At 47.5% G+C, this 16,601-nt stretch overlaps 1 protein-coding gene and 1 long non-coding RNA gene across 35 annotated transcripts in view; one reads left to right on the top strand and one right to left on the bottom strand.

Annotated features, from left to right (window-relative positions):
- Positions 1 to 3: 3 nt before the first annotated feature.
- The window catches only part of SYT11 (synaptotagmin 11), a 29,517-nt gene continuing 12,919 nt past the window's right edge, over positions 4 to 16,601 (top strand). For all 34 annotated transcript variants that reach the window (XM_077944495.1, XM_077944470.1, XM_077944544.1 and 31 more), the window contains exons 1-2: positions 4 to 298; positions 9,496 to 10,322. In XM_077944495.1, the coding sequence (XP_077800621.1) occupies positions 265 to 298; positions 9,496 to 10,322 (861 nt within the window). In that variant the 5' untranslated portion in view covers positions 4 to 264. The remainder of the gene's footprint in view (positions 299 to 9,495; positions 10,323 to 16,601) is intronic.
- Positions 25 to 4,734, bottom strand: LOC144330973 (uncharacterized). The gene is made up of 2 exons (XR_013397726.1): positions 4,542 to 4,734; positions 25 to 2,218 (listed from the first exon to the last, which is right to left on the bottom strand). It is a non-coding gene; the product is annotated as an uncharacterized LOC144330973 (long non-coding RNA).

Raw genomic sequence — 16,601 nt, 5'->3', positions numbered from 1 at the left:
ACCATTCGGAAGAAGGCGGAGCCTACCTCGCATCAGGACCAGTCTGACTGCACCTGCATCCTTAGCTCAGCGCATCCCCGGAGCATCGTTAAGAGCCGAGCGCAGCTGACAACTAGGGGCCGGACCGTCGCAGGAGGCGTCCGCTGGATACCTTCCCCCTTCCCTGACCTAGAGCTCTACAGCTGCGGCCTCGGTACTGACCGAGGGTGCCCAGAGTTGTCTCACCATTGCAAAAACGTTATAGCAACAGCCTCTGATTACGACATGGCTGAGATCACCAATATCCGACCTAGCTTTGGTAAGTAGACTCGGGAAAACTAAGCTTGAGGTGGTCAGAATGGGTGCAAGGCCAAGGGGGCCCAGCGGCAGGGCAGAGAATGCAGCCCAGACCAGAGCCTTCAAAGTGCCAGCCTCGCTAAAATCGGGCCTGTGGTGGTGGGTAGTGGGCAGTTGACAGTGCATGAACTTGAGCTATGGGCTGCAGGGACTGGCAGGCCCAGAGCCACACCGAGGGTGGGGAAGTCCAGGATGCTAAAACCTTGTATGGTGCACTGTCAGCACTGCTGGAGGTGAGAAACAGCAAGCGTGCGGAGGATGTGAACCCCTCCTTCTGGGGGAGGAGAGGTGGGGTAGGACGAACCCTCCCCCTTGGGGCACGCAGGGCGGTGCCCCTTCCTCCCCCTCCCATTCCTAAGGGCTGCGGGGGAGGGAGGTGACAAGGGGGATGGGGCATCAAGATGGCAGCTTGGAGACTGTGGGCCGTGTGGCTGGCAGCCAGGGGACGCGGCGGCCTCTGGGGAAAGAGGGGTGCGGGGGTGGGGAGCAAAAAGGAAGCCACTCCTTAAGCCGGTCAGCTGGATGCTGGAGCTAGGAGGAAACGTGAGCCCTGCAAGTTCCATTCTGCATCGTAATGGTGGGGTCCATCCGATGCTACCAAATGGCGCTTGGCGCTGCTGGGCTGGGGGATGACGTGATGTCTATTTCTGGGCCTCCTGGCAGCGCCGAGGCTGTCCTTCCGGGGCCTTTGTTCCCTATTTCCCTGGGCCGGCTTTTCAAAAAGGGGGACTAACCCGCGTTGATGCTGGCGGGGGCGCGATCCAGGCCGGAGGGGGAGGGGCGAAAGAGGCCCAGCCTGGGGGAGGCCGCTTTGTGTACCGCAGAAAGCATTACGTCATTTCAGAGCGGCTGGTCCCCGACCCAGCCCTGTGGGCTCCAAGATTAGTTTTACACTCCCGGAGCAGAAAGTGGAGTGGAAAATAGGGAAGAAGGTGGCAAAGACAAGCTTGAGAAGGAAGTTTTTTCCTCTTTGGGGACTCCTCCGGTATATGCTAAAGGAGCAAACTTCCTGTGTTATGCTTTCCTGGCCAAAAAAATAAAATATAATTGCCCTGCTTCTCCTTAATTCTACTACAGTTTAGAAGGGGGAAGCCAGTGAGAGTTGCTGCCAAAGAACCTTCTTATTCCTTCAGGGATTCTATTCCTCAGACAATCCAGAAGGTTTGAGCATCGGGACTCCAGTTTTTAGGGTGGAGACACAATCCAGCTAGGAAATGGCTTTTCTCATTCCTGAATAAGAGGTGCAGTGAAATGAGCAGAACCCAGTGTGTTCTATCCTCTCAGAATAAGGAAGAAGAAATCAAATCAGATGTATTCAGATAACAGATCTTCACACTCATTAACTACTTGTTCTCACTTATTCCCCAAGGCTAAATCTTGATTGTATTTTTTCTTCCACTTCACCTTCCGCATCTTTATTCTTTGAGTTCTAAGTTCCCAAAACAAAATCCCTTTCATGATCACATGAGCAATCCATGATTTCTTCCTGTTCTTTTTCTTCTTATGCCCTTCCAACAGATTCCTTTCCCTAACTGCAGTTCCAGAATCCTTGAAAAAGGAGATGGTGTGGAACATAATACAGTGATTTCTCTTAGAGGGACTATTATTGGAAAAGGGAAAATAAATTGTATCAGCCTGTTACATACTACATTTTATTTAATCCTAACAAATACCCTTGACTGTATGTATTATTATATATACTTGCCAGACAAGGAAACCAAGGCTCAGAAATAAAATAACTTGGCTAAAGTCAAACAAATGAGTAAAGGTAGTGCTAGTTTTTGTTTTTGAGACAGAGTTTCAATCTTGTTGCCCAGGTTGGAGTGCAATGGCATGATCTCGGCCCACCACAACCTCCACCTCCTGGGTTCAAGTGATTATCCTGCCTCAGCCTGCCAAGTAGCTGGGATTACAGACATGTGCCACCACGCCCGGCTAATTTTGTATTTTTAGTAGAGACGGGGTTTCTCCATGTTGGTCAGGCTGGTCTTGAACTCCCGACCTCAGATGATCTGCCCACTTCGGCCTCCCAAAGTGCTGGGATTACAGGCCTGAGCCACTGCACCTGGCCAGTGCTAGAATTTAAACCAATGTCTGGCTGAAACCAAAATTTATTCTCATTCCATTGTATTATATTGGCCTACTTGACAGTGAAAGGCTATGTTTAGGAAAGGGGGTATCAATAAAAGCAGTTCTGGTCAGAAGCTGAAGGAGCTGGCCAATAGCCCAGTGTGTCTTGCAGTTTTTTAAACCATTACAGAGGGTCTTCTACATAGAGAACTACCACTTCCAAATTTTTCACATCTCATAGAGTACTTCATTTCAAATGCCACAGCACTTGGGTGATACACCAAGCCAACACTCAATTATCTATGACCATGGAGGACAAAAGGAGCGAGAATCACAGGTCACTGCAATTTATAGCTACTTTAAAATACTCACTTCAGCCATTAGTTTCAACTTCCATTTCCCACCAAGCTTTTGACTAAAGCAAGACAGAGAGCTCTAGGTTTCAATATCTTTGATGTTTCTAGCTCATTGTCTTGGGTTTCAGGGAGAGAGGCAAGAGTCAACAAATACTAAAATGAAGAAAGGACAGCAAAAATAGGAAACAAGGCCAGGGGGAACACCTAGATAATTCAAAGACGCGTTCATCTGTTTCTCTTCCTTTCCTTCTCTATCCTCCTGGAATATGAGAATTCTTCATCTTCTCTCTTTACTACCGTATCTCCATTTTCTTTTTTTTTTTTTTTTGAGATGGAGTCTCGCTGTGTCTCCCAGGCTGGAGTGCAGTGGCGCGATCTCAGCTCACTGCAAGCTCCACCTCCCGGGTTCACGCCATTATCCCGCCTCAGCCTCCGAGTAGCTGGGACTACAGGCGCCCGCCACCTCGCCCGGCTAGTTTTTTGTATTTTTAGTAGAGACGGGGTTTCACCACGTTAGCCAGGATGGTCTCGATCTCCTGACCTCATGATCCACCCGCCTCGGCCTCCCAAAGTGCTGGGATTACAGGCTTGAGCCACCGCGCCCGGCCTCCATTTTCTAACAATAAAAGTTGATGCATTGTAAACATGTAAGCAGCAGTGGGTTCCTGCTCCCCCGCCACTCACTGCTGCAGAGAATAAATCTGTGATAGAGCCAAAAGAATTGCCCAGGTGTCTCCTTATCAGCCTTCAGATCTCTCTTTATGATTATTCTTAAAAATATGCCTGTCTTGGTAGTTTCCTGTCTTCCTCTTCTAATAGAGACAATGTTCAGTTTCACTAATGAGTAGCAAGCAATTTGCAGGAAAGCACCTGATTGATGAATGGAGAGCCACTTCCTTAGGCTGTGCCCATTCTTATTGGCAACTGAATCCAATTAGTTGTTCAACCAAATATTTACTGAACTCCTATTAGAAGCAAGAGACTCTGAGAGATTCAAAGATCCATAGGATATTCCTGCCTGCCTTCAAGTATCTTACTACCAAGGCTGTCTCCATTTTGTGAAAACTTTCCCTAAAAGCTATTTCATTTAATACTTTGAGACTAAACACTAGTATTATTCAGTATGGATATAGACATAGTCACCTTGATTTATTTTGTTAATAATGTTTTGCTCCTTATCTATATTATTTTAAAATGTATCTGGGTACAGTGGATCATGCCTATAATTCCAGCAACTCAAGAGACTGATGAAAGAGGATCTTGAGGCCAGGAATTCGAAACCAGACTGGGCAACATAGCACCTTGTCTCTAAAAAAAACTTTTTTTTTAATTAACCAGGCATAGTGGCATGGGCCTGTAGTCCCAACTATTCAGGAGTCTAGGGTAGTAAATTTGCTTGAGCCCAGGAGTTCAAGACTGCAGTGAGCTGTGATTGCACCACTGCACTCCAGCCTGGGCCACAGAGTAAGCCCATGTCTCTAAAATAATAATAATAATAAATATATATAATTTTAAATAAAACGTAACTCTTCCTTGGTTAGGCATGGTGGCTTACACCTGTAATCCCAGCAATTTGGTGGAGACTAAAGCGGGAGAATTGCTTGAGCCCAGGAGTTCAAGACCAACTGGGCAATATAGTGAAGACTCATCTCTAAAAAAAATTTAAAAATTGGCTGGGCATGGTGGCTCACACCTGTAATCCTAGCACTTTGGGGGACCAAGGCTGGCAGATCACTTGAGGTCAGGAGTTCAAGACCAGCCTGGCCAACATGGTGAAACCTGTCTCTACTAAAAATACAAAAACTGGCCGGGCGTGGTGTCACGTGCCGGTAATCCCAGATACTCAGGAGGCTGAGGCAGGAGAATCGCTTTAACCCGGGAGGCAGAGGTTTCAGTGAGCCGAGATCACGCCATTGCACTCCAGTCTGGGCAAAGCAAGACTCCATCTCAGGAAAAAAAAAAAAAAAAATTAGCTGGGCGTGATGGCACATGCCTGTAGTCCCAGTTACTCAGGAGGCTGAGGCAGGAAGATCATTTGAACTGGGGAGGTCAAAGCTTCAGTAAGCTGTGATCATGCTACTTCACTCCAGCCTGAGCGACATGGTGAAATTCCATCTCTATAAAAAATACAAAAATTGGCCGGGCGCGGTGGCTCAAGCCTGTAATCCCAGCACTTTGGGAGGCTGAGACTACGAGGTCAGGAGATCGAGACCATCCTGGCTAACACGGTGAAACCCTGTCTCTACTAAAAAAATACAAAAAACTAGCTGGGTGAGGTGACGGGCGCCTGTAGTCCCAGCTACTCGGGAGGCTGAGGCAGGAGAATGGCGTAAACCCGGGAGGCAGAGCTTGCAGTGAGCTGAGATCCGGCCACTGCACTCCAGCCTGGGCGACAGAGCGAGACTCCGTCTCAAAAAAAAAAAAAAAATACGAAAATTAGCCAGGTGTGGTGGCATGTGCCTGTAGTCCCAGCTACTCAGGAGGCTGAGGAAGGAGGATCACTTGAGCCCAGGTAGTGGAGGTTGCAGTGGGCCAAGCTTGTGCCACTGCACTCCAGCCTAGGCAATAAAATGAGACCCTGTCTCAAAAGAAAAAAAAAAGTAAGCTCTACCACAATGCCTGGCAGGGACATATAAATTTACACAAAAAATAGCAGTTTTATCATTGTCACTGCGATACACAATATTACATGTGTATTATGACCAGTGCAGATGAAATTATACCTGCCTCTCATGTAATCTGGACATTATGCTCATAGTATTGTGCTTATCATGCCCACAGGCTTTCTAGAGAAGATAAACCTTTCATCCAGGTTTGGAGGGAAGAAAAAGATATGGATTTTCGTTGGAGAGGATAGGAAAGGATACCTCTAATAGAAGGGAAAATAGTAGGCATTATACTAATTATAGTCCAAGCTTGTGGTTGCCTAAATTCCTAAGTCATTTTTGACTCATCAGTGAGGTTATTGACTATAAATAGGTTTTCAAGTCCAAATAGAAATTTGCATTTATCCCTGATATATGTAATCATCTTAACTCAATCCCTTTTTTTTTTTTTTAAGATGGAGTCTCGCTCTGTCACCCAGAATGAAGTGCAGTAGCACAATCTCAGCTCACTGCAGCCTCCGCCTCCTGGGTTTAAGCAGTTCTCTGCCTCAGCCTCCTGAGTAGCTGGGATTACAGGCACCTGCCACCATGCCTGGCTACTTTTTACATTTTTAGTAGAGACAGGGTTTCACCATGTTGGCCAGGCTGGTCTCAAACTCCTGACCTCAGATGATCTGCCTACCTTGGCCTCCCAAAGTGCTGGGATTACAGGCATGAGCCACCACACCCGGCCTCAATCCTCTCTTTCTAATCTTCGGAGGCTGTTTTGAATTCACTGACTCTTTTGTTCACTGAACAATTACTATGTACCACATAGTTCTAGGACCTGGGACTATAGCAGTGAACAAAACAGACAGAGTTGCTGTTTTATTAAGCTTGTCTAGTGATCGAAGACAGATGATAAATATATGACAGGATAATAAGCTCCATGAAGAAAAATAAGGAAGGATGATGGGAACATTATCTTACTTGGGGCAGACAGGAAATACTTCTCTCATCCAGTGAGGTTTCAGGCTCACAAAAAGTGAAGCAGTGAGCTGCACAGATGCCTGATACAAGAATGTTTCAGGCAGGACACCGCGGCTCACGCCTGTAATCCCAGCTCTTCGAGAGGCTGAGGCAGGAGAATCACTTGAACTTGAAAGGCGGAGGTTGCGGTGAGCTGTGATCGCGCCATTGCACTTTAGCCTGGGCAACAAGAGCGAAACTCCATCTCAAAAAATAAAAAAAAGAATGTTCCAAAAAGAATCTGGAAAATGCTGGAATTATATCTATTTCTTTTTTTTTTTTCCTCGCTCTGTTGCCCAGGTTCGAGTGCAGTGGCATGATCTCAACTCACTGCAACCTCCACATCCCGGGCTCAAGTGATCTTCCCACCTTGGCCTCCCAAATAGCTGGGACTACAGGCATGTGCCACCATGCCCTGCTAATTTTTGTAATTTTTTTGGTAGAGATGGGGTTTTGCCATGTTGCCCAGGCTACATTTATTTCCTTAGTTCTCCCTCCCTTCCAAATGGTCCCCTAAAAAGTAAAGTGGAAAACTATAGACCTTATCTGGACCTTTAAGGCCTAAACCCAACTTAGCCTCAATGAACTTGAGGGAGCGAAAAAACTTGAGGGTCCAATTTGTGTGGGAAAAGATAAGACTAGGGTAAGGGAAACAAAAAAAAAACCATCTATTTCTCTCTCTCTCTCTCTTTTTTTTTTTTTTTTTTTTTTGAGATGGAGTCTCAGTCTTTCATCCAGGCTGGAGTGCAGTGGCACGATCTCTGCTCACTACAACCTCCACCTCCCGGGTTCAAGTGATTCTCCCGCCTCAGCCTCCTGAGTAGTTGGGATTACAGGTGTGTGTCACCACACCTGACTAATTTTTGTATTTTTTTTAGCAGAGACAGGGTTTCGCCATGTTGGCCAGGTTGGTTTTGAACTCCTGACCTCAGGTAATCTGCCTGCCTCGGCCTCCCAAAGTGCTGGGATAGCAGGCGTGAGCTGCCACACCCGGCCTATTTCTCTTTAGTTATTTGTTCATCCAACAAATACATATTAAGTACCTGCTATGTGTTTTAAGTGCTGAGGGTACAGCAATGAACAAAACAGACATAAATTTTTGTCCTCATGAGACTTATATTCTAGTGAAGATAAATAATGAATTGTAAAATAATGTGTGTGGAGGTGTTTATTCTTACATATTTGTGTATGTATTTTATATTTTTTTTCTTACATGTGTAGGGGTATGTGTATCAGAGAGAGATAATGACAAGGTATGTTGAAAAAATTAAGGCTAGGAAGAGTGGGTGGCAAGAATGGAGAAGATTGCACTTTTAAATAGGGGAGTGAGGAAAGGCCTAAGAAGGTGACATTTGAGCAAAGATCTGACATTTTCCACTAATAGGGAAGAAAACTCCTATGTCTTCCAGCGAATGATTTATTAAGGTAATAATAATGAAAAGAGAAAGTCCCTATTTCTTCCTATTTAGAATAATATATGTATAAATAAATACATGCATGTATATATACACACACACACACACATATATACATATACACCTATTTTTGCCTACAATGGATATATTCATCCTGGAGGAATACGTTTTTTTTTTTTTTTGAGACGAATACTTTTTTTTTCCATCGCCCAGGCTGGAGTGCAGTGGCACGGTCTCAGCTCACTGCAACCTCTGCCTCCCAGGTTCAAGCGATTCTCCTGCATCAGTCTCCCAAGTAGCTGGGATTATAGGCACATGCCACCACGCCTGGATAATTTTTTATGTTTTTAGTAGAGACGGGGTTTCACCATGTTGGTCAGGCTGGTCTTGAACTCCTGACTTCAGAGTCCGCCTGCCTCAGCCTCCCAAAGTGCCAGGATTATAGGTGTGAGCCACTGCACCCAGCCTTGTATTTTATATACATGGGAGCTAAAATTTTGGAACATATTTTGAAAGTACATAAACCCAGAGTTCTTTCTTTGGGCACCCATCTTTTTTTTTGTTTGTTTGTTTGTTTGTTTGTTTGTTTTGAGACGGAGTCTCACTCTGTCGCCCAGGCTGGAGTGCAGTGGTGCGATCTCAGCTCACTGCAAGCTCCGCCTCCTGGGTTTACGCCATTCTCCTGCCTCAGCCTCCTGAGTAGCTGGGACTACAGGCGCCCGCCACCGCGCCCGGCTAATTTTTTGTATTTTTAGTAGAGACGGGGTTTCACCGTGGTCTCGATCTCCTGACCTTGTGATCCGCCCGCCTCGGCCTCCCAAAGTGCTGGGATTACAGGCGTGAGCCACCGCGCCCGGCCTTTTTTTTTTTTTTTGAGACAGAGTCTCACTCTGTTGCCCAGGCTGGAGTGCAGTGGCCAATCTCAGCTCACTGCAAGCTCCACCCCGTGGGTTCACGCCATTCTCCTGCCTCAGCCTCCTGAGTAGCTGGGACTAGAGGCACCTGCCACCACGCCCGGCTAATTTTTTGTATATTTAGTAGAGACGGGTTTCACCATATTAGCCAGGATGGTCTCAATCTCCTGACCTTGTGATCCACCTGCCTTGGCCTCCCAAAGTGCTGGATTACAGGCGTGAGCCACCGTGCCTGGCCCACCCATCCATTTTTAACACCCTGAGCACCCTACCAAGACCATCTAAACTCAGGTCCACATCCTTCCACCCTACCTGACAGTGAGTCAGTCGATGCAGGCCTTGTTCTGGATGCTATGGAATATCCTCCTGAAACTAAAAATCTTGTGTAACAGTTGAAGTGAACAGGTGCCCATGAAAAAGGTGACCTTGGAACACGTACAGAGCAGCTTTATGTGAAGCACAAATCAATATGAGCAAACCAAGTCTATAAATGCTGAGAGAAGGTCTAGAAAAGAACAGAAAGTCAAGTGGGGTGCTTCAGAGAAGGCTTTCTAGAGAAGATAAACCTTTCATCTAGGTTTGGCCGGGAGGAAAAGCCATGGAGTGGTTGGAGAGGTTGGGAGAAGGTGCCTCTAATAGAAGGGAAAGACTCTGAAGCCCAGATGAGCACATTTTGCTTTAGAGGCTAGACTGCAGAATAGCTTGGCTCCAGCAGCAGCAATGAGCAGGGGAAATCTAGACAGGAGGTAAAGTCCACCCGCCCTGACACACCTCTGGTCTCTGCCTTCAGATGTGTCACCGGTGGTGGCCGGCCTCATTGGGGCCTCTGTGCTGGTGGTGTGTGTCTCGGTGACCGTCTTTGTCTGGTCATGCTGCCACCAGCAGGCAGAGAAGAAGCACAAGAACCCACCATACAAGTTTATTCACATGCTCAAAGGCATCAGCATATACCCAGAGACCCTCAGCAACAAGAAGAAAATCATCAAAGTGCGGAGAGACAAAGATGGTCCTGGGAGGGAAGGTGGACGTAGGAACCTGTTGGTGGACGCAGCAGAGGCTGGCCTGCTAAGCCGAGACAAAAGTCCCAGGGGGCCTAGCTCTGGATCTTGTATAGACCAATTACCCATCAAAATGGACTATGGGGAAGAACTAAGGAGCCCTATTACAAGCCTGACCCCTGGGGAGAGCAAAACCACCTCTCCATCATCTCCAGAGGAGGATGTCATGCTAGGATCCCTCACCTTCTCAGTGGACTATAACTTCCCGAAAAAAGCCCTGGTGGTGACAATCCAGGAGGCCCATGGGCTGCCAGTGATGGATGACCAGACCCAGGGATCTGACCCCTACATCAAAATGACCATCCTTCCTGACAAGCGGCATCGGGTGAAGACCAGAGTGCTGAGGAAGACCCTGGACCCTGTGTTTGACGAGACCTTCACCTTCTATGGCATCCCCTACAGCCAGCTGCAGGACCTGGTGCTGCACTTCCTCGTCCTCAGCTTTGACCGCTTCTCTCGGGATGATGTCATCGGCGAGGTCATGGTGCCACTGGCAGGGGTGGACCCCAGCACAGGCAAGGTACAACTGACCAGGGACATCATCAAAAGGAACATCCAGGTGAGTAGGAAGTTGGGGAGCAATGGTAGGTTGGGGGAGAAAATATCTCAGGGGATAAATGGAAGTGGGAGGGGAGTGGGATGGGTGGCAAAGAAGGGCTATAGAGAGGAAGCTCTTGGCTGTCAAGAATAAGCAGTGGTCAGAGTAAGACAGAGGACCTGGCAGATTAGGTCTCCTCTAAGCAGCAACTTCCTGAGGAGAGAAGGTCAGATAGCTTCCACCATTTCACTTAGTGGTTGGCATCCTGATGATGCTCAGCTTACTTGGAACAGGCTGGCCTACCAGTTGTAGATCCTCCATCATATCAGGGATATGGGGGCTAATTTCCTCTCCAAAATGATGTGATCTTCCTCCAGTGAATTTATTTTTCACAGCTGAGAAGCTAGGACAATAGTTCAGTAATTTTTCCCTCAGCTTCCCTTTCCCAACCTAACCTAGGGTTGTAAATGATACCATGTACATGTCTTTTTTTTTTTTTTTTTTTTTTTTTGAGACAGAGTTTCACTCTTGTCCCCCAGGCTGGACTGCAATGGTGCAATCTTGGCTCATTGCAACCCCCACCTCCCGGGTTCAAGCGATCCTCCTGCCTCAGCCTCCCGAGTAGCTGGGATTACAAGTGCCCATCACCACACCCGGCTAATTTTTTGTATTTTTAGTAGAAACAGGGTTTCACCATGTTGGCCCAGCTGGTCTTGAACTTCTATCCTCAGGTGATCCACCTGCCTTGGCCTCCCAAAGTACTGGGATTACAGGCATGAGCCACCGCGCCCAGCCGTCATGCATATGTCTCCTTATGACCATTTTACAATGCAATTCAGTGAATTGCTTTACCCTTCTAGGCCCAAGCCTTTGCCATAGACACTTTCCCTCTCTCCATTTCTCCTGTCCTCCCTCTTTGTATTAGAAGAGGGACGAGGGCCCTCCATCCTGTTTTCTCTCCCCCTCTTCCCACTGGATGGACATTGGCTCTTGAGTTGTCATTTCAGGAGTACAGTAAATGTAGCCCCATCCAACCCCATTAGTTCATTTATTTCTTCCACAACTGGGGAGGCAGTCAAATGCTGCAGTTAAACACTTGGGCTCCAGAATTGGACTGCATGACTTTACTCTCCAGCTCACCACTTGCCAGCTGTGTGACACAGGTGAGTTACTCGACCCCTCTAAGCCTCTATTTTCTCATCTGTAAAATGGAGCTCATAATATTGCCTTCCTTACAGGGTTATGAGAATCAAATGAGATAATGCCTGGCATATGATTGCTCTTGAAGAGGTTTCATTTTATTGGAGGAGAAAGACAAATATTTTTTGCAGTTTCTCTATAGTGAGTATGGTAGGTGCTATGAAGGAAGTTGCTGAAATTTTAAACTTAGAGTTTCATGTCTTTTTCAGGGTATAACGTAAGTGGTTAAAACAGCAAGGACTTTGAAATCAGACTTGAGTTTAAGTCCAAATTCCATCAGCTAAATGACCTTGGGCAAGCTGCTTCACTTTCTTTCTTTCTTTTTTTTTTTTTTTTTTTTGAGACGCAGTCTCGCTCTGTCGCCCAGGCTGGAGTGCAGTGGCGCGATCTGGGCTCACTGCAAGCTCCACCTCCCGGGTTCACGCCATTCTCTTGCCTCAGCCTCCCGAGTAGCTGGGACTACAGGCACCCACCACCATGCCCAGCTAATGTTTTTGTATTTTTAGTAGAGACGGGGTTTCACTGTGTTAGCCAGGATGGTCTCAATTTCCTGACCTTGTGATCCGCCCGCCTTGGCCTTCCAAAGTGCTGGGATTACAGGCGTGAGCCACCGCGCCCGGCCGAAGTTTCAGTTTCTTATGGGACTAGAGTAGGATGATGATTTTATGTAGCCACTAGGACATAGTGAGCCTTCAATAAATTGTGACCGTTACTACTATTGTTATTTCTATTATTAGTCAAGTTTGATACCTGGGTGATGCATGTGGTTTGTAAATATTTACATTTTGTTTTGACAAAGTGGAGGAAGACAAGGGAGGACTGAATTGGTGAAGGAGATTAGGAAAGAATTTCGAGGCCACTAGAAACAACTGCACATCTCCCAGAAAGAGCTCTGCCTGGGGGCAGATCATACTTATTTCTTTTTTTTTTTTTTTTTTTTTTTTGAGACGGAGTCTCGCTCTGTCGCCCAGGCTGGAGTGCAGTGGCCGGATCTCAGCTCACTGCAAGCTCCGCCTCCCGGGTTTACACCATTCTCCTGCCTCAGCCTCCCCAGTAGCTGGGATTACAGGCGCCCGCCACCTTGCCCGGCTAGTTTTTTGTATTTTTTAGTAGAGACGGGGTTTCACCGGGTTAGCCAGGATGGTCTCGATCTGCTGACCTTGTGATCCACCCGTTTCGGCCTCCCAAAGTGCTGGGATTACAGGCTTGAGCCACCGCGCCCGGCCTCATACTTCTTTCTTTCTTTTTTTTTTTTTTTTTTTTTTTTTTTTTTTTGAGGCGGAGTCTTCACTCTGTCGCCCAGGCTGGAGTGCAGTGGCACCATCTCGGCTCACTGCAAGCTCCGCCTCCCGGGTTCGCGCCATTCTCCTGCCTCAGCCTCCGGAGTAGCTGGGACTACAGGCGCCCGCCACCGCGCCCGGCTAATTTTTTGTATTTTAGTAGAGACGGGGTTTCGCCGTGTTAGCCAGGATGGTCTCGATCTACTGACCTCGTGATCCGCCCGCCTCGGCCTCCCAAAGTGCAGGGATTACAGGCGTGAGCCACCGCGCCCGGCCTACTTCTTTCTTTTTTTTTTTTTTTTTTGAGACAGAGTCTCGCTCTGCCGCCCAGGCTGGAGTGTAGTGGCGTGATCTTGGCTCACTGCAAGCTCCGCCTCCCGGGTTCACGCCATTCTCCTGCCTCAGCCTCCCGAGTAGCTGGGACTACAGGCGCCCGCCACCTCGCCCGGCTAGTTTTTTTTGTATTTTTTAGTAGAGACGGGGTTTCACTGTGTCAGCCAGGATGGTCTCGATCTCCTGACCTCGTGATCCGCCCGTCTCGGCCTCCCAAAGTGCTGGGATTACAGGCTTGAGCCACCGTGCCCGGCCCATACTTATTTCTTGATACCTTTTTTACCTGCAAGCCCTCAGTGGACTCAGTGGGGAGACAGGAGGCTCAGGATTGGATAGAAGAGGCTCCTAAGTTAGCAGGTGCAGAGTGAGCAGTGAGCACCCAGGAAGAAGGTTTGCCTGCCGAAGAAGGGCACTGTGTCAAGTCTGGGTCGTCAACAGTGGGGAGCACACTCTGCGTGTGTGTGTTCTTGCCTTCTCTGTTCTGTAGCAGGCACCTGTCCCCCTGCAGCCAGCCCAGTCCTGCCTTTCATTTCCTGAAGGAACCGCTGCTGCCACCTGGCACACTCAGATTCTTGTCACAGGGGCCAGGGAAGTCCAAGAATCTTGAAGAATATTAGACACATTTGATCAGAGCATAAACAAGACACTGCCACATCTTGTGGTTCTCAATGCCAGGATACAATGAGACATCCCAGAGTCCAGCACTGCAGGGGTTTTCACATCCTCTGAGATTGGAATCAGAAGGTGTGAACAGAAACAGATGCAGGGGCCTGTTTCATCCCCTTCTCTCCCCTTCCCTCTCCTCCCATCTTTTTTCCTCAGGGCTCTGCCCACCCATTCCGCTGTTTCCTTATTCCCTTCACAGCGGCTCCCATCCTCCACTCCTTCCCTTGTCTACCTCTCCTTAAAGGAGGGAGCCTTTCCAGTACACCCTTCCATGTGACTCCAACCTTGGTAAAGCCACCAACCAGCTGAACTCCTCCAGACAGCTATACACTTGCAGCCCAAGGCTGGGAGTGGAATATGGCTCTGTGCCAAGCTGCAGCTGGGAAGAGATTGGCAATGAAAGGGACTGATTTGGGCTGGGAACAAAACAGTCTCAAATCAAGGGCACTGGACACAGCACAGACAATGGTATTTGCTAAACTGCCAGGGGCTCTTGGCAAGAGCCACATTTCTTTCCACTTTATTAACTCCCTTGAGGAGGGATAAGCCAGGGCTAGGATCCTGAGCAACACACGCCCTGGAGGAGGCCCGAGATAGGACACCCAGAGCCTGTGCAGCACCACCCCAGAGCTTTCCAGCCTCCCAGGCTTCCTAAGCCCATTTTCCCACCCAGTGCCCATAGGCAGGACTATGTTCCATCTGAGCCATGGCTGTCATCTCCCTAGTCACTCATCCACTAGGTTCCCTAGCAGTGCAGGCTGCAAATGTCTATCCCAAATCCTCCCTACTGCAGCAAAGTAGGATCTCCCCTAGGTGAACATGAGCTAGAGCTGCCCTGGACCATGCCACACTGGCTGTAATAGGCTTTTTCCTGGTCTGGCTTACACAGACCAGGAAAAAGCTACTGCACTCTAGTCTGGATGACAGCATGATACCCTGTCTCAAAATAAAATTTAAGAAAAAAAGAAAGAGGAAAGAAAATATGGCCAGGCACAGTGGCTCCCACCTGTAATACTAGCACTTTGGAAGGCCAAGGCGGGAAGATTGCTTGAGCCCAGGAGTTTGAGGTTGCAGTGAGCTATTACCACAAACTGCACTCCAGACTGGGCAACAGATCATGTATGTGTATTGCAGGGAGGAAAAGGGGTATGGGGTTGAATGTTAAGGTTTTGTTTTTCTATGGTTGTGATTTAGGGTAGAGGTGGCCCTTAGGACATCTGGCCCCAAGAAGGGTTTATTGAGGTTATGTTGGTCCACCTAATACAAGGGCTCCTTGGCTAGAACATCACTCTGAAAGAGGTTCTGCTAATTATAGGAAAACAGACTATTCCTTGCCTAAGTATTATTTCTTCTGAGTGTATTCTTTAGGACCACTGTTCCTGTTCCTCTGTTCCACTGAAGGAGCAAGGAGATTGCTCTCAGACAGCCGAGCCCCGCAGCTCTGTCAGGCATGAGAAAATCCTTTCTCCCCCTTGTCCTTCTGCTTGCCTGCCCCCCAACAGGGCCTTTACCTCACTAGGCCAAGGGGCTGGGAAACAGAGCTTGCTCCCAGCCTTCAATGGCTCTTTCGAAAGAAAGAGCCATTGACATAGCTACTTGGAATGGGAATTGGGTAGAAAGAGAAAAGGAGGGGGCCTGAGGGAATGACATTAAACTGCCTTCAATGCAGGATGGAGTGGCATTCAGGTGGTGTTGTGGCTACAGACTTGGGCATCGCAAAGTGGTGCTGAGTGGGGACGGGCATGCTGCCAGTGTGAGATGGCCCAAGGTGAAGGAGGGGTCAGATGAAGAACAGTTGCCTGAGGAGTGATTTTTAAGGGAGAAAAAGATGAAAATGGTAACCAGAAGTTGTCTACTTTCCAAAAACACTAGGAAAGAGGCACGGGGATTTTGATTACAAAGATTTTGCTAGAATATATGATTTAGGATACAGAATTTTAAATAAGTAATCAGGAAACCTAAGCTATAATCTTGTCATTCATGTTATTCTTGCAAATAAAACTGTGCTTTTAAAATCAAATTTTGTCTGGGCGCGGTGTCTCACGCCTGTAATCCCAGCACTTTGGGAGGCTGAGGCAGGCAGATCACAAGGTCAAGAGATCAAGACTATCCTGGACAACATGGCGAAACCCCGTCTCTACTAAAAATACAAAAATTAGCTGGGCCTGATGGCACGTGCCTGTAGTCCCAGCTACTCCAGAGGCTGAGACAGGATAACTGCTTGAACCTGGGAGGCAGAGGTTGCAGTGAGCCGAGATCACACCACTGCACTCTAGCCTGGCAACAGAGCAAGACTCCGTCTCAAAAAAAAAAAAAAAACAAAAAAAAAACAAATGTTGCTTTTCCCCTCACCTATCCTTCCTCCGTGTATAAAGTTAGAATCATAGTTAAAGACTGCATATTTAGTATTTAGATACTCAGTATTGAAGGATGACCCCAGAAATTGATATCAAACCTAGCTAACATTTTATTATTATTCATGGAAACAGAGGGGAGCAGTAGCCAAAACCATGCAAAAGTCCTTTTTTGATCAGTGCTGTCTAATGATGATAGAAATGTTCTATATTTGCACCATGCAGTGTGGTAGCTACTAGCTACATGTCGCTGTTGAGCACTTGAAATGTGGCTAGTGTTAACTGAGGAACTATAATTTTAATTTTATTTAATTTAAATTAAAATTTAAATAGGGGCCGGGCGCGGTGGCTCAAGCCTGTAATCCCAGCACTTTGGGAGGCTGAGACGGGCGGATCACGAGGTCAGCAGATCGAGACCATCCTGGCTAACACCGTGAAACCCCGTCTCTACTAAAAAAACAATACAA

This window comes from Macaca mulatta, chromosome 1, assembly GCF_049350105.2.
Source record: "Macaca mulatta isolate MMU2019108-1 chromosome 1, T2T-MMU8v2.0, whole genome shotgun sequence".
Taxonomy (NCBI): Eukaryota; Metazoa; Chordata; class Mammalia; order Primates; family Cercopithecidae; genus Macaca; species Macaca mulatta.
Note: the sequence above shows the minus strand (reverse complement) of the source record. Positions and strands in the feature narration are given on the sequence as shown.